The 22,574-nt window shown below is 40.7% G+C and overlaps 1 protein-coding gene across 1 annotated transcript in view; it reads right to left on the bottom strand.

The window, feature by feature from the left end:
* The window catches only part of PPIL2 (peptidylprolyl isomerase like 2), a 135,570-nt gene that overhangs the window by 88,575 nt on the left and 24,421 nt on the right, over window positions 1-22,574 (bottom strand). The window contains exons 6-8 of the mRNA XM_019486583.2: window positions 14,660-14,711; window positions 8,261-8,352; window positions 5,111-5,200 (exon numbers count right to left, since the gene is read on the bottom strand). Coding sequence (XP_019342128.1) covers window positions 5,111-5,200; window positions 8,261-8,352; window positions 14,660-14,711 — 234 coding nt within the window. The remainder of the gene's footprint in view (window positions 1-5,110; window positions 5,201-8,260; window positions 8,353-14,659; window positions 14,712-22,574) is intronic.

Below are 22,574 nucleotides of genomic sequence, written 5' to 3'. Positions count from 1 at the left end.
CAGCCCCCCAGGGAAGGAGTGGGGGTGGGCTCACACTGCCCAGCCTCCACTTTGCAGGAGGTGCTATGGACAGGAGGGGGAGTCTCTGCACTGCTGATGCTCAGGTGAGTGGGGTGCCAGGGCTCCCCACTGCCAAGCCCCACTTGCTGCACCTGGGGCCATGCAGGCAGGGCTGGGGAGACAAGCTGGTCCCTTCTCACACAGGGAGTAGCACAGGTGGGCTGTGGAGTTTTTATAGCATGCTAGGGGGGGCCATAGGAAGATAAAGGCTAAGAAAACCCGTGCTCTATGCCTGAAGAAGGGTGTTTGTGCCGGAAAGCTTGCAAATAACTTTTTTCCATCTATTTAGTTGGTCTAATAAAAGATATCACATCTACCCAAAGAACCTTGCCTTCCTATGTCCTTAGACCAACATGGCTATAATCAACAACCCTGCAATAAAGATGTATGGTATTTATTGCTGAGAGAGAGCTGTAGGTTAGCTCTTTTCCTCAGATGAATAAAAGTGTTGTTGTTGTTTTTTTTTAAATAAAAAGCCTAGACATTATTACATACATTATTCTATAAATGAAACCACAACAAATGCATCAGTTTAACTGGAGCAGTAATGAAGTTGTATAAAGAGGTTATGATTCATGTTTGTGCAACAAGCAGTGATGATAGGTAGGACTAGCTACAACTTTTTTCTTATACTTTAAAAAATTCTATGCAGAAAAGAAACCCTGTAAAGAATAAACCCACCATGTGCTTCATAACAGATAAACATCTTGAAGAGGCAGGTTAAGTTTGGGGCCATTCATTATTTCAGTAACAAATATACCTTTAGCAGCTGTAAAATGTTGTTATATCCAATGGCAAGGAAAAAAAGATGCATCTGGAAAATACCAGGCACATCCATATTAGTCTAGCTTTCTACTTTAATTCAAGTTAAATTTTACTATCAAACCAGTTACAGTAACACATGTACCCCATCTGCTTCCCAGGACATTAAGATCCAGCATTTCCAAAGTCTGTTTTCTGTCGATAAACTGAGCTACTAAAAATACAGCCCCATACAGCTGCTATTTGCAAAGCAAAGAATGCTTTTTATAGTAACCCTCATTTATACCTGATTCTTTGCCAACTAGCAGGGTCAGAGCTACCAGCTGACTCTCTCTCTCTCTCACTTGCTCAGACACAAAGCGTTCAATTCACACATGGAAAAGGAACAAACCTGTGATAAGATTAACACAAAACCTTTCTAAAAAGAATGTATATTTAAAGACAGAGCTCCAGAGTCACAAGTTAATAGAACAGAACCATAGCTTAAAAACCATACAAGGGAGAGTTCCTCTGCTGCCCATGGTCTCAGTGATAACTGACCTTATAAAGAAGAAACCCACCATCCTTTGCCTTTCTTCTAAATGATCTACCAGAAGGACCACAGGGGAAAAAAAAATAAACAGCTGAAAACAGAAGATCACCATTTCAATAAAAATAGCCCCTGCCACTGCCACCTGGAAATTAATGGCCAAGACTGAAAAACAAAGTGAAGTAGTTTCAAAGCAGCCCATAGGGATTCAACAGCCTGACTCTCATTGACCTTAATGGGAGTAATACAGTCAAGTCTTAATAAACTGCTTTGAAAACTGACCCCTGTGAGACATCTGTATCCTTTAGTACATACACACAATGGGAGTCCCTAAGCTATTTCCCAGATTATGCCATTAAATCTGTATGTTGGAAGATACAAATGGTTTGTTTCCCCCTTTAAGGTGAATCTCCTAGCTTTTCTCGTTTCCCATCACAGCTTTATTTCCTTTTCTTTGTTCATTTTAAAAATAACCCTTGTACTTTCAGGCTGCAGACAAAATGTGGTCAGGCAGAGTCAAATTTAGTCAGTGGTCTGCTGTATGCCTGAGCAGATAAATAAATGTATTTCATTCTGCATAATGCAACCAGACAGACTAGAATTTACTGTGAGGATTAAAATAGGGCTGGCGTGTGCAATGACTCTGTGCTAAAAACAAACTAATTTAGCCAGTGAAAGCTGCTATGAACTGTACCATTTTTCACCCCAGTGACATTTTTTTCTCTAAAATAGGGAAAATCTTGCTAAAAAAACAAGATGTGGATTAGATGAGCAAAACATTTTGCATTTAAAATATTCATGGCTGAATCCATTTTGAGAAACTAACAGAAAATTAACTGTTTAACGCAATGGCCAACATCCTTTTCAAACCATGGACCAGAACAATCTAACTCTGATCCAATGCAGGCCAGGTAGCTTCCAGAATAGGGGTGAGGTTTCCCTGAGCTTGTGCTGGGACCAGACAGGTGATAGCTGCTCTCATGCCACTACAGCTTCCCTCAGCCCCCAGCTCCCCAGCTGGGGCATGGGTCCAGGTTCCCACTGGTAGCGAGCTGTGTCAGGGCCAAACAGCTGGAATCTGTGCTTATGCATCTGCCACGTCTGTACCACAGCTGGGCGGCATATGTGGGAGAGGAGCAGGGTGATCAAGGAAAGGGGGAAGAAGTGGCAGCGCTATGGGCACTGCTGCCACGGTGCAGCTCTCCACCAGCTGGAAGCTATGCCCACTCCGTAGCTGGGGAGAGATTTGGGAGTACGGGGCAGGGAAGCAGCAGTGGCAAAGGCGCAGGTGGAAGCTGCCCTACCCCAGCATGGCTCCATGCTGCTTAGCCCTGGGGTCAGCACAGGTACAGGCATAAGCAAAGCTTCCAGTGGCAGCCTTTGTGGCTTGAAGGCTTTGCAGACGAGATCCTTGGCTTCACAGGCTGGATCTGCCTTGTGGGTCGTATGTTGCTGACCTCTGGTTTAAGGCAGTGGGGAGCCAACCTTTTTGGCAGGCGCACCACACATTAGCTCCTCACGCTCCCTGAGTGCCACTCTGAACCCTTTCTCCTACCCAAACTGCTGTGCTGCTTCCTGCTCTGTGCCCTGTGCTCCCTGCCTAACCAGGTACTCTGCTTACTCCCTGCCCACTCAGCTATATGCATCTTTAATTGGACTCTGTACCATGGATTTCAGTGGCAAGCCCTACTCCCAATTTCCTGGCCCCTCTACGAGTCCTCCAGGTCAGATGACGCAGCTCCTTAATAGTTCTGTCCTAAATGAATGATCCAAGTGCAAATTTAACATATGGCTATTATCTCCACACATGGGAGACTGAGTGTGGGCATACACCAAAACTGACCATTGCTTAGAGTCTACTTCCTTTATGTTAATGAAAGGGTGTACAAGACAAAGGAAGTATCTCACAAAATAAAGTTGATAAAGTCCCTCTGCAAGAAACAAAAAAGTTATCATGCCAATTTATCAATCTGAAAAATGTTGATGGGCAAAGCGTACATTTAGATGAACATACATAATAAAACAAGGTGGATGACAAATCTACTTTTATTAACATATTTAAAATCCGTACCCACAGAACATAAAGCCAGATCATTTGTTAAATAACCGGATTTTTTAAGGACACTTCAAAATCTGTTTGGTTTTTCATACCAATGGCATAAACAAATCAGTTACTCGCTTTACCTTTTCAGCTACAAGTATCTTCCTGATAGGAGCTTTGAAACTTGAAATTTAAGTGAAGTTATGTTGCTCAACCTTAACCGGGTTAAAATATTTTAACTGTACAGTGCTAGCTTGAATAGTTATATTCCCAGGAAGGAGAAAAAAAAACTGTAGACATATTGTGCAACAGAGAAATACAAAAAGAAATGGAACCCTTCTCACCATGAATACATTTACACATGTATTTGAAAACCACTTTCAATACAAATGTTTATTAGCATTTATTAGCCTAGCATTGTCAATCATTCTTTGTCGGCATTTGGCCTAAAATCTATTTCTATCCTGTTATAATGCAAGCTTAATAGTGAAATTATTCCACAGTCTGCCAAAAGAAAGGAAGGTTTTAAATACTTTAATAAAATTTATTTGTAAGTTAATTGTTTATTAAAACCAAACTAAAAGTGGTTTTAGTTTTTTAATACAGATACCAATACTACTAAAACGCTAAAAAGCCTAAGTACCTTCATCTACTTTTCACATTTATGGAAAAATAAAGACTCTTGATTCTACTGTAAATGTCTTCGTTATCTTTTAAGTTTTATGGTTTAATTACCACCTACCATTCAGTTACTTCTTTCTGTTTTATACATTCCTTTTAAAACAAACAGTTTAATCTTACAGGACAGCAGTTACAAGTAAAAAATATTCAAATAAAGATTGCTGAACTGCTGCCAGTTTTCCTTTATATGTAGGGAAACACTTGGTATAACTAACTTTGCTGAAGCTATCTGTTCTCTTGGTTTTTCTTTTTAAATCAATCTTAAAATAACACACTGTATCCATATCATCGTTATGTTTTAAACGGCAGACAGTTATATGTGGATGGTTTAAATTTCTTGTGAGAATGTGGTCCATGTATTCTTGGCTGTCAGACTGGCTGGCTAGATCTGAAGACAACTCTGACCGTTTTGCCCACTTATAGATTATTATAGAAAATTACAGCAGAACCTGGCTAATTCCCTCTTTAAAAATCTGCAAATTTGAAAATTCTCACAATAACTTAGTGGCTTTAAAAGACTTTTCAGCAAAATATTTAAAAACAGGAATATAATACCTAAAGAGATTTAACAATGAGACCCAATAACTAAAATTTCAGTTTATTGTACATCTACTCTCACCTATTAAATATTAAATTTAGTTTGCTAAAATACGTGAACACTTATGTTTGATCTAGTACCTTTGTTATTTTTTTTCCCCATCTACATGTAAACATGCTCCTTAATTTAAAAAAATTCAAAGGACTGCCTTTTTATTTGTAAAAGTTGGTAACTATCTTCTATATGCAATGGCAGAGAGAAATAAACATAATTAGGGATTTTGCTCTAGCACTGCTGAAGTGATATGCTTTTTCAATAGCTAGCCATCCCAGAAACCAAAGAGAGTGGCACAATTTCCCTCCCAATTATAACCACAAATCAGTCATCATATATTAATAGTACAACATGTATTGGCAAGTTTGCCTTATTCCCCACCCACTCCAGAAGAAGGCATATGCAGCGTAAGATGTACAATATGGGTGTAAAAGAAAAGTTTTACCTGCAGTGTCAGGATGTCCTGCCGAGTAAAAGGTTCCTCTGTCAAAAGATCCTTGTAGTTTTTGGGTTTTATGTTCAGCTGTTCAACTGCCTAATAGCCCAGTAAAAAACACAGAAATGATGTGATTTGCAAACAGAAAACATCTTTGATCCCTTAGAGTGTAAGGGATGCAGAAAACAATTTAAAGATTTTCACCTCTAAGGCGCGAACAGATATTTCATTTGGGATCCTTGTCAATTATAGAAATATATATTATTTCTTCCCTAAACTTTTTATTCAATATTTTCTCTTAAAAAAACCCTTCCGTTTAGGTTTTTTAGTAATATATATTATTTCTTTACATTAAAAAATTAAATTAACCAAAAGAACACAAAAATAGCACGCACAGAAAATTGTGGCAGTAGTTTTCTATATTTTAGTTCAAATGTACAGAACTGTATTTAATGCATGAACCAAGATTAACACCTAGTTCAAAAAGTGTGATGAATATGATTTACAAAAGAAGCAACCGGTTACAATAAAGTGGGAGATCAACCAAAATGCGTGGTGCTTTTGAACAAATAAAACAGTCAAAGCAGACACAGTCTCACAAAGGACATTGTGCAAATATGCAAATTTAATTACAAGGAAAGATATGGTCTTTCTTCCAAAACAAAGCTTGTGGAAGTCAGGAACAAATTACACTGGCCCACGTGACAGAGTGTGAGCAAGTGTTGTGCAGGCTTCCACGTACTTTCATTTAGGCAAGCTGATTTTTGGTCTTGGCTACAGAGCAAAGTTCTCCCAGCACAACTGCATAAATAAGGGTATGACAAGATCACAACCTGGAACCAAGATAGCTACGCCAGCAAAATATGCACTGTTGATACAGAAGACTTCTTGTTGACAGACATTCTATCGCTGATGTAAGCAAGTATCATTCGGGCAGCATTAAAAATTGTGTGGCCAGAATTACTTCTACACCAGAGGGCGAGGCACTGTAGTTATAGAGCAGCCCTATGCTATAAATTAAACCTAAATCAAGGATCGTAAATTGTACTAACACGGATATCAGTTTTATACTATGGGTAAATTCTTGTTTAGAAGGAGTAATTTGCAAAGCCATTTTCACTTGCAGCTGAGGCAAACTAATATTCAAGTTTCCAGAGGAGAAAGGGAAGTATGTTAATTCAGTTTTGTTTGCTTCCCAAAGTTGAAATAAAACCACGCTTCCAACTAGAACTGAGAGAACAATTCAACAGTTGCTCAATTTAGCCTTTTTTCTTTTTGAAAACTATGCAAACTCTTTTCTTTTTCACTAGCCTGCTGGAAATTTCATTATGTCAAATAGTTATGATTGTTTTGTATGAACAAATTTTAGCCTGGGAACTGTTTGTATCATATATTTCTTTCAGTATTAGCTATTCAAGCTATGTTCCCGATCACCCCAAGTTCTGAAATTAGTTTTACAGTGAGAAATTAACAAACAAAATAAACCCATAACCAAAATGTTCATAAAACATGAATAAGTTTCCCATAAGTTGAAAAATGCAATAACCAAGTGAATAACCTAAATATCCACAAATGTTTTTTTCTCACCTTTCTCAAGCACCTGAGAAAGATATTCTTGTTTAGTGAATGTTGGCATGAGAAACAAGCAACCTACCTTTTGCCCAAAGAAATGTACTAGGAAGAAACAGTTTTGGCTTCACAAAGTTTTTTCATTCAAAATAAGTAGTATAACATGAATTGGGAGGAAAACATGTGCTGGGCTACAGGTCTAAGCCTCATCTACATGCTGTTTACTAAAATAAATGACTTCAAAGTAACACATCTCTTACATCACATTCTAGATCTGTCCATAAATGGCAAAACACCCCTCTATGAAGGGAGTCAGAATTTGCACGATACAAATCCTGTTTTGGAAGCCTGAATAGGACGTAAGTGGTGCACTGAATTCCACCCTCATGAAGCTATGTAGTGTGGCTTAGACAAGAGAGATGGGGACAAGGATTAGACAGCCTCAGGTTCTACTTGCCATGCTAAACCTGGTTTATGGTCTAAGGTAGGGGCAGGCAAAACACAGTCCGTGGGTCAGATCTGGCCCACCAGACCTTTTTAATCCAGCCCACGGGGCCCCTAAAAAATTTAGAAAATTAATATTTACCTGCTCCTGGCTGCCTGTCAAACATGACAGGAGCCAGGGGCAGTAGGTCTCAGGGGGAGCTGGCAGCAGGACACCCAAACCCCAGTCATTTCCCTGCCTTGCTGCCCCTGCACTGCTTCAGCACCACATGGCTCTGGCTGCATCGCTGGACCGTGGGAGCACGAGGTCTGCGCTGGTATCCCAGGTAGGCGGGGGATGCGTGTGCGTGTAGGGAGGGACGCGTGTGTGTGTTTGCAGGGTGAGCCCCACACCCTCCCCTACACTGCCATACATGCAGACCCCCACACCCATACCCTCTCACATACCCCAGCCATTCCCCCACAAACCCCATACCCACCCACACCCCACATATTCAAACACACACCCACATGCTCCCTCACCCCACACCTATCGACCCCCCCATAGACACACCCAGACCCTCTCCCACACCCCACATACCCACAGCCCCCCGCAAGCCTATACCCCCCAATATATGATAGTAAGACTTCATTTTAAGCTATTATATACAATCACCTCTATGTACACTACACAAACACATGTAAACAAGAACAAAAATAGTTTTCAAAATCAAATTAATGTTTTAGATGTTCGCTTTTTAGAATATAATTGGTATTTTTCTAGTTCCAGGACAGCAAACCCCCCCTTGCTGAAAGAAGTACTTCCAGGGACAAGGGGAGGGACTTCTGGTGGCAAAGGTGAGGGGTTAGGGGGCAGGACTTCCAGTCACAAGATGGTGACCAGGGGGTAGGGCACCTGTCAAAGGGCAGGGCTACCCATGTGGCCCTTGACAGCTTGCCAAAACTCAGTAAGTGGCCCTCTGCCCAAAATAATTGCCCACCCTGGTCTAAGGTCACACAAATCACTTGATCTCTGTATGTTTCAGCTTCCCCATTTGTTACAGAGAGAGAATACTTGCCCAGCTTGGCAAACCTCTTCGTGATCCTGGAATGAAAGGTGCCTGGCAAATGTAAAATATTAACAACAAAATGCAATGGAGGGCCTACCTCATAAGCATACACATTTCCAGTTGTCTTGATAGCCGCTATGTGGGAGTTATTGGTGAACACAGTAAACAGCACTGGGCAGTGGTATTTACCTAAGTGTGGAAAGCAAACAAAAAATGAACCTACTGAGCTGGTTTCCTTATGGTTATTTTGAGTTATGGAAGAGTTGTGTGTTATATTCACTCCTTGTGAAGATTTTTAATTTTTTTTATAAAGATATAAAAGTAGGTTCAATTTCAATGTACAGATAGCACTGCTGTTAATTCACACTTCAATTCTCTAGTACTAGGCAAGAAAAAAGACACTTAAAGAGAATTGTAATGCAAGACAAATGTGCATCTTGAAATCTCTTGCCCTTATATTCAGCAGAAAAGTATTATCATGCAGTGATGTGGTATCTCTATATTCTGAGAGCATACAAATTATTGTAATTATTTAGAGCAGAAGTCAGCAACATTTTCCAGTTGGGGAGCTGGAATGACCCAGCTCATGTTGGAGGCAGGCTCAGGTGCTGGCAACTACTGCTGCCACTTCTCCCAACCCCCAGATGCAGCATAGCATGGTAAAAGCCACTCTCTGCCAGAGCCCCAAATGGCTGACTGCACTGCACCGCAGGGAGAGCCCCATGCTACCGAAGCTATGGTTCTGTGGGTTAGATCCAAAGGCTACACAGTCCAGATCTGGCTCACCGGCCATAGGTTGCTGACCCCCTGATTTAGACGTATTGAGAGCTTGAGCCTATGCCTCTTAAAGTATTTCAATCTCTATTTTCAGGGCTTAGCTTGTATTTCATAGAGGTGCATACAAAATGGCCCTTGAAAGGAGTTGTGCTCGTAAGAGAGGAAAGCTGTGTGCATTCAGCCTTAGTGAGCAAAATTCTATTAAATCTGACCATGTTTTTCCCCTCACCAATAAAGAATCTGGCATCAGTTCAAACTGAGCTGTAAATTTTGCTATGAGGGTGAGCATAAATATTAAACATGTCTTAAATAAACATTGTGATGGAAGCCAATGGATGAAAAAAGCATATGGATAAGCTTAGTGCAGTGCTGCCCAAACTTTTCCCCAGTATGACCCCATTTCCTCAGCATGATCCCTCAATTCCCAACTTGCAGGCCCCCCCCCCGGTGCCTCTCACTCCCAACCTACAGACCCTTGATGCTGTCAGTACCCCTCACTCCCAATCCGCAGCATCCTACTTTCCCCAGGTGCCCCAGGGCCAGGGCCCACAGCCCCCTACCCTCTATCCCAGAAGCGCCTGAGCCCTGGCTACCGCCTGCAGGAAGCAGCAGCTGCTGAGGCCGAAGCGCAGAGCCCAGCTCCCCACACCTGTCCCCCTCCCCTGCAGGTGGCACAGCCAAGAGAGGAGCTGGTGGTGGGGGGCAAGGGAGATGGGGAGAATGTGGGCTGCCCACTGTGGGCTTTGGGCTCCCTACTCCGCTTCCCTTCCTCCAGGCCTCTGCAGTCCAGCGGGTGGGACCTGGCACGGAAAAGGGCACTACGTCGCAACCCCATCCACTGATGTTGTGACCCCATTTGGGGTTGCAACCTACAGTTTGGGAACCGCAGACTTAGTGGAACACAATTAGAAGCTTGATCAGATTGCTAGGAGTTAGGTTGAAATTCTAATACAGTTTTGTGTCACTTGATTCCTTTCTTCCTGTTTATAGTCTAATGAATCAAAAACAGTAGAGAAAGCTGAAGAAAATAGCGCTTGATGCATTAAGGTTAGGAGAAGCAAACACCTTATTGGTATTTACCCTTTAAAGAGTTGGCCAGAGCAAGTTCTCTGACCTCAGAGCTGCAGAAGCCAGCAAAAGAAAATTAGGGGTTTTTCTTAATGCTATCCAAAATTAAACTGAAGGCCATCTACATATTATGTGAGATTATGAAATGAGGGGAAAAAAATTAAAAGAGGCTTTACAAAAGAGACACTGGAACTTTACCCAACTGATTGAATACAAGGTGATGGAGCTGAAGAACTACCCCAATTGCATAAAACAAAACATATTGGTATCTGCTTTCATCTTTAAGACACAGATTCATGGACACACATGATCCATCATAATCTGAATAAAAGTTGGGTAGATAAAGATGAACCATTACCTGGAAGGGCCTGTGACATCTGCAGACCACACTTTTTATATGAAAAGTTGGGGAGTATGATGCTTATGTGCATGTTAACATCCCATAGGCCATGTCTTACAGAACATATACTATTAGATAAAAATAAAAAATGAATTCCTCCTCCTCTTCCACAGTATTTTCTCCCTTGACTTAGCACTATATGAGATGCAGCTTTTAAAAACATTTTCCCCCCCTCAGATAATTATAGAAACCAAAGTCCAACATAGGAAGAATACACAGGAATTTGAATGAGGCTGTATTTATCACATCTTTCCAAAGAAACAATATACAACAATTATTATTAATTATTACCTCTACTATCAGTTTGGAAATTTGTAAATAAAAAACACAGCGTTCAATAATATTAAATAATATTCAAAATATCTGGCTACAGACTCTGCCTTACTAACTGGAGAACTTTTGTCCTTTAAACATGTTAGGAATGGAATCCATATTTCTAAATATCTATGCTTCTTTTGCCTCTTCTCATAATTTTACCTAATGGGACAATTTCTCCATCACCTGGATGTCCCAAAGGTAGACTCCTGTTAAGAAAAGGCTGCTGTGGCCATTCCAGTGGTACGTCATGTCTGTGCCAGGGGAATACAGGACCCCTTTCCACCAGACACAAAAACACAGAACAACTCATGGCCTCTGGCCCAGAGAACTTCTGTTTCTCAGAACAGACATTCTGGACTCTGGCAATTGCACACTGATGTTACACTTGATTACAAAACTCCCACACTCCAGCTCTTTTTTCTAGGCCATCAGACTTGACTTCAAGCTTGCACTTCAGCATACATAAAGAACCCCCTAAACACAGAAGGGACGAGTTACCTGGAACTATACGGTATTTCATTTGTAGATGGCAAAACGATCATTGTGCATGAAACAGCCTGTATAACAAAAGCTGCCATGATTAGAAATGGTTTCATGGCAAAAATCTAAAGCTTCTTTCCGAGTAACAGTGGTTCTGAGGAACTTAACATAGTTAAAAACTCTACCTTGACCAGCAGTGTAAGGAGTTAAACTGTAATAAGTGCACAACATGAAGGTTCATGCTCTAAGAATGGTTTCCAAAATCTCTAACCCATATAAAATCTTAGTATTCTCCAAAACTAATATGCTACAGAACCTGAGAACTTATTCTTCCTGCAGGTTATCATCAAAAGGGGATCCTTTCTTGATTACTTGTTCCAAGGATGAGTCCTCTAACCCTGAATTCTGAGACACTTTGTCACCAGTGCTGACACACATTACATTATAATATATCCTGGACACCTAAGAATGTTGCAAACTTGCTTGTAGAAGCTAACTCAAAAGATGTTTATTGAATTACAATATTAATTACTTTGTTTCTTAAATCAACCATGCTCTCTCATGTCTCGTACTTTTTCCATCCTGGAGAAATGCATCCATTTCAAGGAAATAATCAGCAACACACGCCACCACAACAACCTCTCTCTACCAGAGAAAAAGGCCATATAGAATCTCTAAGGTCTAACCACCAAATAGTAATAAAACCAGCAGATAAAGGAGGAGCCATAGTCATCCTAAACCGTGAGGATTACATAAAAGAAGCCAACAGACAGCTCTCTGACACCACCTACTACAAAGAACTACAAGAAGATCCTACTCCCCTTTTCACCAAAAAACTCAACAATACCATCAAATCATTTCCATCAAGATTACAAGAAAAACTACAGACCTTGATCCCCCCCGCTACCTAACCCGGGGACTTTTTACATGCTCCCTAAAATCCACAAACAAGGGAACCCTGGCAGACCTATCATATCCAACCATGGGACCCTAACTGAGGAAATATCAGGTTTCGTTGAATCAATCCTAAAACCGCTTGTCACCCACAGAGCAAGTTTTGTACAAGACACTACAGACTTTCTACGGAAACTTAAAAACATAGACCACCTTCCCAGCAACACACTCCTAGCCACCATGGACATTACCAGCCTATATACCAACATCCCACACCAGGATGGCATCCAAGCCTGCCTTACATATCTACAGGAACAAGATTACAACTCAGAATACAGGCCCAAAGATATTACTGACCTTATACACTTCATCCTCACACACAATTTCACTTTTAATAATCAACACTTCCTCCAGATGATGGGAACAGCTATGAGCACTAAAATAGCCCCACAGTATGCCAACCTTTTTATGAGCCACCTGGAAGAAGACTTCCTCAAGAACTGCACCATCAAACCCTTGCTATACTTAAGATACATCGAGGGTATCTTCATCATTTGGACTGAGAACCTGCAATCTCTGATTGAGTTCCATCAGAAATTCAACAGTCACCATCCCTCCATCCGACTTTCTTTAGAATACTCCAGCACCAACATCTCCTTTTTTGACACAATGACTAGTATCCAGAAGGGTAAAATACAGACCACAGTATACAAGAAACCCACAGACCAACATACATATCTGCACAAAACCAGCGATCACCCTAAACACACCAAAAAAGCCATGATATACAGCCAAGCCCTCAGATACCACCGCATTTGTACCGAAGAGAACACCCGGGATCACCACCTCACCAATCTTAAAAAGGCTTTCACCCAGCAAGGACACTCCTCCAGAGAGGTAGATCGCACGTTTGAAAGAGCCAAGGTCTGCACCATGAGCTGAAAATATCATAGCCAAGACTGCAAAATATGATGACTAGACTAATTATGCATACCTCCATTTTTGCATGCCCAATCTGGTATCCACCCCTCAAGCAGACTTTCAAAGAGTGCCGCCACTTGTACATTTAGTAAGTTGCATACAGCAAAACTGCTGGTTGTTTCTTTACAATTTTGTCCGATTTGTTAACTATAATCATGAAAATGTTTTACAGACATTAAGATGTGTCATTTAAATCCAAGCCTCTAAAAAGAAAACCATTACAAACAGAAGACTCTTATAGATACCACATGGTCTGGAGCACAGGTGGCCAACCTGCGACATATGGGCCACAAGTGGCATGGGAAGTCTCTGTGTGGGGCACATGGAGGACTGAGGTGGGAACAGCAGTAGTGGCAAATGGGGAAGAGAGGAGAAAGCAGAAATGCAGCTTGGGCAGGGAGTACAGGCAGCAGAGTATAGGAGCAAATCAGGCAGGGGAAGGAATCAGAGTGGAGGGGAGGGATCAGGGCTAACTTGTGGCTTGCCTGGCAATACGGTTGGTCCCTATTGGTCTATAGAACCGAGTCTGGATTTAGAGCTGGGAACTTCAGAATTCTTATCCAATCCAATCTACACCACTCTAACCTTTGCTGCCCATTTCACCATCAATAAAATATATCACTAGCTACCTCAGAGAAGAGTTTGCCTTGATACATTTATGGCTACAAAGAACATTGAACAGTGCAAAGTATTATGAATAAATCTCACCTATATTATCAATAATGATGGAGAAAGTCTTGGCTTGAGCTTTCATTTTACATGTTTAACCCAGTAGAAGCCTAACTGTGCACTGTTCTCTTAACAAGCTATTATTCACAAAATCCCACATGTGAGACTGAGAAGACACTAGTTTTCTGAAGGAGATGCTCAGGAAACAATAACTTTAAAGATGCTAGATACAATTAATTGAGTATTTTGCCTTCAGGTCTACCATTTCCTGGTTCCTGGAATTTCAGAATTCAAGAGTGATACCCAGAACAATTAATTCTAAATGGTGACATTATGTAAAAATCACCCATTTCCATAACTTTTACTTGTATCAAATAGCTGCACTGAAGTGGTATTATTTGCGGAATTAGAAATCACCCAAAAAAGGATGGCAGAAATAGGGCTTAAATCAGCAGTCTGCAACCTTTTTAGACGGAAGGCACCTCTGGGAAAAGAGCAACTCTTGCTTTTCACTCTTTTTTTTGTTTTTGACTATAGAAAAATAGAGCAATTCTTCTTTTGCAAATAAATCAGGAAGCCCAGAACAGGTCAGAATGCTTTTAACACTATGGATGCAGGCTATGGGTTTATTTTATGAATCATGTTGGCCTACGTAAAAGTGCTAACGTTGTGTGGTACTGTGTGGCCCATGGTATTCCTCAAAGCATCCTGGTTGAGAAGCACTGGACTAAATGATGAGCACAATGATTCTAACAATCAGCAACAGAACTAAAAACCCTGTGATCCTACACAACAGGTATCATCAGTTACTTCAATGCAGGAACCTACAGGAGCCAGACAAACCTAGTTCTTCAAAAGAATTCACAAAATTAAATAAATAAATAAATACATTAAAACTAGAAAACTCACCTTCACTGTTTTTAGCAAAGTTCAGTTTGATAAGAGATTTGGCATCCAGCTTCTAAAAGGATGAAAATAAAATATGAAAAATTAATCACAGCTGGTATTAACTGCAGAAGTAGGAGAATACTGTGGTGATAATGAAATACTTTATTACAACAAATCATTCTCAATAAACAGAAACTTTCACTATGGGAGGTATGGGGGAGGAGAACAGGATAAAGAGCTCCCAGAAACCAGGCTCGTAGAACTTGAAAACAGGAAGACTTCTTTTACAGTATTTTAAAGCATAGAGTATCCCACTAAAACAAATTTAATAGACCTTAGAAAAAATACTGTAACTGCTTATACTTTGCCTAAGCCTAAACTAAAAAAAGGATCAGAATGAAAAGCTGAGAGGCAAATATATTATATTAAAAACTATTCTCACTGATGAGAAGTGACAACCCTGAAAGGCATCTCTGCTGGAAGTTACAAAGCAAGCTAACTATTTTTGCAATTACACTTATTAATTTTTCTAAAGTAACTCTCATTTGTCATTTTTACTAACAGACTCGTATGTCAGCCCACACAGAACTAGTAAAAGATCAGCAATAATGGAGAGAAAACACAGAGCAAATATGCATTTTGGGTCATTAAATTAACTTCTCAAAATGGATTCTTCAAATACCTGATACCACTGCAAAACCTTAAACGCTTAGGTGAAGCACCTGAAGACTGGAAGAGAGCAAATGTGATGCCCATCTTCAAGAAAGGGAGGAAAAAAGAACTGGGAAACTACAAGCCAATCAGTTCGACCTCAATCCCTGGGAAGATTTTGGAAAAAAAGTATCAAAAAACATTCCTGACAGGATAACAGAAGGCAACATCCTGAGGGATAGCCAGCACAGGTTTGTTGTGGGTAGGTCTTATCTGACCAGTCTCATTTCCTTCTATGACCAGGTGATGTATCACCTGGACAAAAGGGAAGAGGTTGATGTCATATATTTGGACTTTAAAAAAGCCTTTGACCTGGTGTCCCATGATGTCCTCATGGAAAAATTGGGCAACTGCAGTCTCAACTATTCCACAGTCTGATGGCTGGAAAACTGGCTTGAGGTTGGACCCAGAGTGTGGTAGTTGATGAAACCAAATCAACATGGCACTCGGTGACTAGTGGTGTCCCCCAAGGCTCCATTCTTGGACTTGTACTCTTTAATGTCTTCATAAATGAGCTGGACACTGGTGTCAAAAGTGGACTGGCCAAGTTTGCTGACAACATCAAACTTTGGGGAAGAGTGTCCATACTTGGTAGGCTGGTGATCCAGGCTGACCTCAATAGGCTTTTAAGGTGGGCGGATGAAAACCTGATGGCATTCAATATGGAGAAATGCAAGGTGCTCTACCTCAAAAATAAAAACCTGCACCACACCTACCAGCTTGACAGTGCTACACTCTCTAGCACCATGACCAAAAGAGACTTGGGGGGTCATGATTGACCACAAGATGAATGAGCCACCGATGTAATACCGCAGCTGGCAAAGCAAATAAAATTCTGGCTTGCATTTATCTCAAACAAGACCCAGGATGCCATCCTCCCACTGAACTCGGTCTTGGTGAGACTGCAGCTGGAATACTGCATCCAATTCTGGGCTCCACAATTTAGGAAGGACATGGAGAAGCTTGAAAGACTTCAGAGGACAGCCATGTGCACGATCAGAGGACAAGAGAACAGGCCTTACGAAGAAAGGCTGTGAGCTTTGAGACTTCAGCCTGGAGAAGCACAGGCTCAGGGATGACCTGGCGGCAGCCTACATGTACATGAAGGGTGTGCATCAGGATCTGGGGGAACACCTGGGATGACAAGGTGTGCATCAGGATCTGGGGGAACATCCAGGGGATGACAAGGTCCAACAATCACAAACTCCTGCAAGAATGTTTTAGGCTGGACATAGGAAAAACTTCTTTACTGTCCGAGCCCTCAAGGCCTGGAACAGGCTCACTACAGAGGTGGTGCACGCATCTACTCTGGACACTTTCAAGAAACATTTGGACGCTTATCTTGCTGGGATCCTTTGACCCTAGCTGACTTACTGCCCCTTGGGCAGGGGGCTAGGCCTGATGATCTTGAGGTCCCTTCCAGCCCTAATGTCTATGAAATGGCTTTTACAACTAAGAATAAGAATGAAAAGGAAAAATTAGGTTGGCCTATGACAGGGATATCAAACTCAGATGCAGGGCCACTCCACAGACTGGACCACACAGAGTGGATTTGATTTAAATCACTATCTAAGACAATGGCCAGAAAGCCTGGATTTAATCACTGATTTCTACAAAAAATATGCATTCTTGTTGTTTGATATCCTCTATTCATTTAACTTCTTGAAAATTTGCACTTCTAGAGAGAGGTAAGCACTTGCCTCTGTGTACACAAACTTGCTGAAAGACAAGAGGACTGATGGGTAGGTAATGAGGTCTGTTGTCTCTCATCTCCATATAGTGCTGTTAACAAGGACATTATCTCTAGAGACACAAATCCATAGTTTGAGAACTGAAACTAAGCATCACAGAGATGTTTAATCGGATCTTCTGGACTGAGCACTGAGTCCCACTGGGTACTCAGTAGGAGTAGAGTGGTTTTCTTTAATCTTTACTAATCTGTAGAGAAGCCTCTGGGAATCCCATAAAATTGGACCCCTAATATAGTCCATGGCCTGTTGTGACCTATTTATAAAACTTTTCTAAAAAGATTACATAAATATATCATCTCAAATAGTATATAATTAGAAGTTATAATCCCTATTCCATAATGACATCTTTGAGCATTATCGAATCTTAAATTAAAACCATCTTTAAATAGGTTTTTTTAAAGAGCATCTTAACAAAAACAAAAATACAATTAAATAAAAAAAAAATCTGATTTAAATTTTAAAAAATCATTGATGTTTATCCACTCTGAAACCAGACCCGAAGCCCAACCCTGTGCACCACACGACCACCCCTATGTGCTGCAGGTAGTGTGTGGGGCTAGGGCTGGTGTGAGACACAAGCAACACCATGGATTGGATCACAGGGCTCTGCAGACTGTATCTTTGACACCCATGATTATATTTGCCACTGTGTTCCCAATAAGAAGACTCTTAGGCTCTGGCTCTACAAGTTAATCCATGGAGGCAGACCTGTATAAAGTTCTTGTGAAGTCAGTAGGACTCTGGACAGATACAAGTTCCTTCCACTGTGTGACCCCACTAACTTCACAAATGGAAATTACTCATCATAGCTTGCGACTGCAAAGAATTGCTCTTATGAGGTGTACAAGTTAGTGCCAGCAACTTCCACTGACTGCAATGAGGTGAGGACACTGAGTACCTTACAAGATCAGCTTTTTGCAAACCTAAAGATTTTCATGGAGAATTATTATTCTTGCTTAACTCAATATTTTATCTAACTGCCACCTTTTAAAACCCAGGCATCCAGCCTAGGTGATACAATCCAACACAGGTTAGCCATAGGCCTGCAACCCGAGGCAGCATGTTTAAGAGAGAGAAATAAACATTTAGGTTACAGAATACATTGGTTGCCAGAAAACAACTGTCATGGATAGACTTAATATTATGAGGTCTTAAAACAAAGGCCTTTCAAAAAAAAAAAAAAAAAATATCAGTTCCTCTTTCAAACTTTTCAGACAGATTTTTAAATGGATGAGAGTAGAGAGCTCCATGAGGCTTCTGCAGAAGTTGTTGTTCAATTTGTGATGGTAGATAGTGACTTTTGGTGTAACCACATGACAAGAAGTCAGTGGGATTTTTATGTCTAATCAAGACTCACGTTCTGTGTTCAGAGAACTACAAGATATGACAGCTGGGCTCATTCTTTTATAGGAGGAATCTTCTCAAATTATTTTAGTCAGCCAGCAGCACTAATTAGCTGCCACAAAGGTAACCATCTGTCTAATTTACCAGGCAAAAGAGACAATGCTAGGCAAGAGTAGCTACTAGGGAAAAGACAGAAAGGGAATGAAGAGACTAGGTTGCTAGGCATTCTCTCTGGTCTAGCAGTTGGAGGATACAAATCCAGAATGGCAATTTTTGTTAGGCAGATCTTGGAAAAAACAATCATTATTGCCCATTGTTTGGCTTTGGTAAGGGACAACAATGGGGACAAGAAGGTTCTCCAATGAGTAATCTAGAGCAGATGCTTTTTTTTTCCTGGGAAGGGAAAGAGAGAATAAGGAAGTAGACACTGCAGAGCTGTCAAAGTAAACAGATTTGTTCATCCTAAAAAGCTTATTAGCACAAAACAGTATCTACAAACACACACCAAATGGAGCAATCCAAATGTTAAGTTTAAGGAAATGTGAAGTCTACTCCCCTCTTGAAACTGAAAACATCAGTGAAGATTAAGGAATGCCTCAAAAATACAATCTTCCCACATCCCCAAAAAGGGGAGACGATTAACACAACAAGGGGCTGCATCTGAAATACAAGTAGTACCCAGAGACAAAGACTAGCCGTGACTTAGGATCCAAGTCGCTGTACCAAGATGGCAATTTGTGCAGTATGTTAGTTTATTTCTTTTGAGTGTTAATTAGCTACAGAAATGGTAGCACATTGTTTTGTTAATCCAGGCGTGCACAGAAGTAGTGACAAGACCTTGGATGCTTATTCAGTATGCAAGGAACCGGTATAGTGCTGCAAATGAATTATTTAGTCCTTATTAGAGGCTGCTTCTGATGCAAAAATATGGAACAATACCTTTTATTAATAAACATTCACCAGTATGTCTCAATTTGCAATATGAAGACTAAAGGCTGGGCTTGGTTCAACAAATGAAATTACATGGGCTATACTATATTGTAAAAAGAAAAAAGAAAAATTGAGATTCCAGCTAAACTTAAGATTCCAGTTATGCATTAAATTTGAAGAACTCAGTTAAAAGAAAATTTTGGTTGTTGATCAAGTACCCAAAAGATGGGAAATGTCAAAATAAATCTGTCTGTGAAAACTTATTTTGGTTCTCTTGCAATATTAAGCAGTTTTTAAGGATACTGTCACGTACTATTTTTTTACAGGACTCTTCCCTCTAGTGGACAGAATGGATAGCGCTCATTTAACAACCAACTCTTTGTTTCTCTCTTTGAACAATGTGCAGTCCCATGGTACAAATCAGACCTCAGGATCTCAAGCGTCTTGTGCTGGGTGCCAGGCAAATAGTGCCAACCCATGAAAAGTCTGGTTTTAGCAACTTGCCAGCATCACAGAGAATCTCTCTGGGTGCAAAGGAAGTGGTTCTTCTAAGCAGGTTAAACTGCCTTCTCTTCATGCCAACTCCTGGCTGATTCACTCTACGCCCTTTCCCTCAGCCCATTCTAATTCTTCCTCTGTAAGCCAATACTTCATCAGACCTATCTTCCACCCACTTCCTTCTTCCCCTGCCCTAACAGTTCTCAATCTCAGTCTCCCAGTACTCTCTCCTTATTTTCCCCTCCCTATTACCATCCCTACCTCCCATAGCCTGTCTCTTTCTTTCCACTCTTTCCCAGAACTACTCCCAACCCCAGGTTCTTTGTACCCATTCGTCCCCAATGCTCAGGATCCTGTTCTCTCTCTATTCAAATCAGACATTTCCTCCTCCAAGCCACCACATCCACTGGTGAAGGGACAATGAAAGCAGAGAAGAGTCTCTGTGCTCTCAGTTCAGGTGAATAGCCTAGAGCACACTCCAGCTCCAACTGCAGGGAAAGTCCTATACAGTCTCTGCCCAATGCAGAGAGAAATATTTGGGAATTTAACTAAAAAACAGGAACGTGAGACTAAAATAGGCTTCCCAGACTATTAAGTCCAGTTTCCTGCATTTCCAAGCAACCATGTGTGCAAAGGGGTCTACAAAAACACCTACTTGCTCCAGTCCCTTTTGCATACCACAGCCACAAAGCATCCTAGTTAAAAATTCAGGTTGTGCCACAGGTAAAGAACAGGGGAAATGAGGATACTACCACTGCCTTGATCCATGGCAGGAAATCTAGTAGGTTCACCTGCCAAGTCACCAATGAGGATGCATACACTATTTTTTTTAAAAGTCAGATGCAACTTTTGCTTTTTGCACAAAGGCAAAAGATGCATCTTGACACTCCCTCCCTGCTGAAAATGTTAGCTCCCCAATTCAAAGCATGGTGATACAGGGATTTTTCAAAGTAAAAGTCATATTTTTAAATTTGGGCAAAATAATATATTTTTCCCAGCCTTGTTTCTGGAAACAAGTGAACTGGTTTGGTTGCAATTTTCCAGTAATATTCACTTAGCCTGAGGCAGGTATTTGGCATGGAACATTTCAACTCAAAGAGGTTAAAGTTTGTCAAAGTTGCAAGCAACTGAAAGGAAGGTCGTATAATGGGATGCAACAGGCTACCTTAGTGGGAAGAGTTACAAGACCCAACTATGATATTTGTGTGTCCATGTAGGCACGCGTGCGCGTGCACACACACACACACGTTCAGACAGATGCATCTAAGGATGTAAGTATCAACTTGAACTCACACATAAAGGTCTGTTAACCACTGTGAAAAAGAACATATTTCAGTCTTCCACAAAACACAAAATCAGTATTTTCCCCAAAGGCACGTGCAATGCACAGGATTTCCTCTGATACGATGTAAACATTGCTTAAGTAGTCAGCCAGTCCAGTACAGAAAAATGAAAAACACGGATCAAGGAAGTAACCTTGGCATTTCAGCCAAGGCCTCTCTAAGCAGCTCTGCACTTTCCTCTGGTCACAGCGGCTTTGCAGGAGTGCACCCTGCTGTCTCAGTCTTGAAGCCACTTTCTATTACTCATGGCAAAAGTTACATCTGTACAACCCGTTGAAAGGGGAGACAGACAGACTGCTGTAAAAAAAAAAAAAAAAAAAGGCTTCTTAGTAAAGGCTCGTGTTTTAAAGTGGACAAAATGGCAGCTCCTCCTATTGACTCTTTAAAAAGTCAATCAAGGGAACTCCTTTTCCCTTCTATGCATTCATCTTCAGGCCAAGCAAACCCCTAAACTTAAAAAAAACCCCTGAGCCCTGTTCTGCAATCCTTACTTATAACAGTTAGCTTTCATGAAGATAACCATCTTGCACTGCCTACAATGGAACTTGTTGCCTTAGAAAGTTGGTAGAATCATGGATCCAGAAAAAAATTAAGTTCTGGACGAAGAAGTCCAGTATTTCCAGCATGTTGTATTTTTAAAGACTGTTACCAAACAACATTTGCTTTCACTATGGAACCTGCCACATAACGTTCTGATTTTTTTCTTCCTGTATTCTTTATTTTACATGAAAACCAAAATGCCATTAACATGGTTTAATCTGCTCCTGTTTATTACCCACTGAAAGTCAAAGCCTTTATATGGCCCAATTTGCAGCAATGGAAATGATCATTATGCCACACAGAATTTAGTCTCCAGGGAAATAGCAACAAGTATGAGTGAATTTAAAGGGCAGAGGATGCCCAGTTTCACACATTTCTCATTAGTAACATAGTACCTCCTTGGTTATCTAAACCTCTTTGGAAAGCACCTGTTTAATAGCAGTTAGGATAAGTGAAGCAGTTACAAGTTACTGAATCAAGCTTAAGAGATACAGTATTGTAGTAAATTTTGAGAGAGAACAGTATACAATGTCAACAATTACAAATTAAAATACTATATTAAATTTAAGAGAAGTAGTACTGTATTAAAGCTTTAAAAAAGAATAATTTGTTTTATATAATACCAACAGAAGTTTGTTTAAAAAAAAAAAGACCAAGGATTTGGATAATTGAGGATATACTGTAAAGCATGACAGAACTTAAGTGCAGAATGCACAGCACAAGGAGAAAATTTTTTTTTTAAGAGTCCATCCATTCCCTCTTCTCCCCTCAAAGATCACCATTAATTCCCAGTAACATTACAGTGAAGGCAAGAAAAAG

This window comes from Alligator mississippiensis, chromosome 10 (genome assembly GCF_030867095.1).
Source record: "Alligator mississippiensis isolate rAllMis1 chromosome 10, rAllMis1, whole genome shotgun sequence".
Classification (NCBI taxonomy): domain Eukaryota; kingdom Metazoa; phylum Chordata; order Crocodylia; family Alligatoridae; genus Alligator; species Alligator mississippiensis.
The sequence above is the reverse complement of the archived record's forward strand: the minus strand, read 5'-3'. Positions and strand labels throughout refer to the sequence as shown.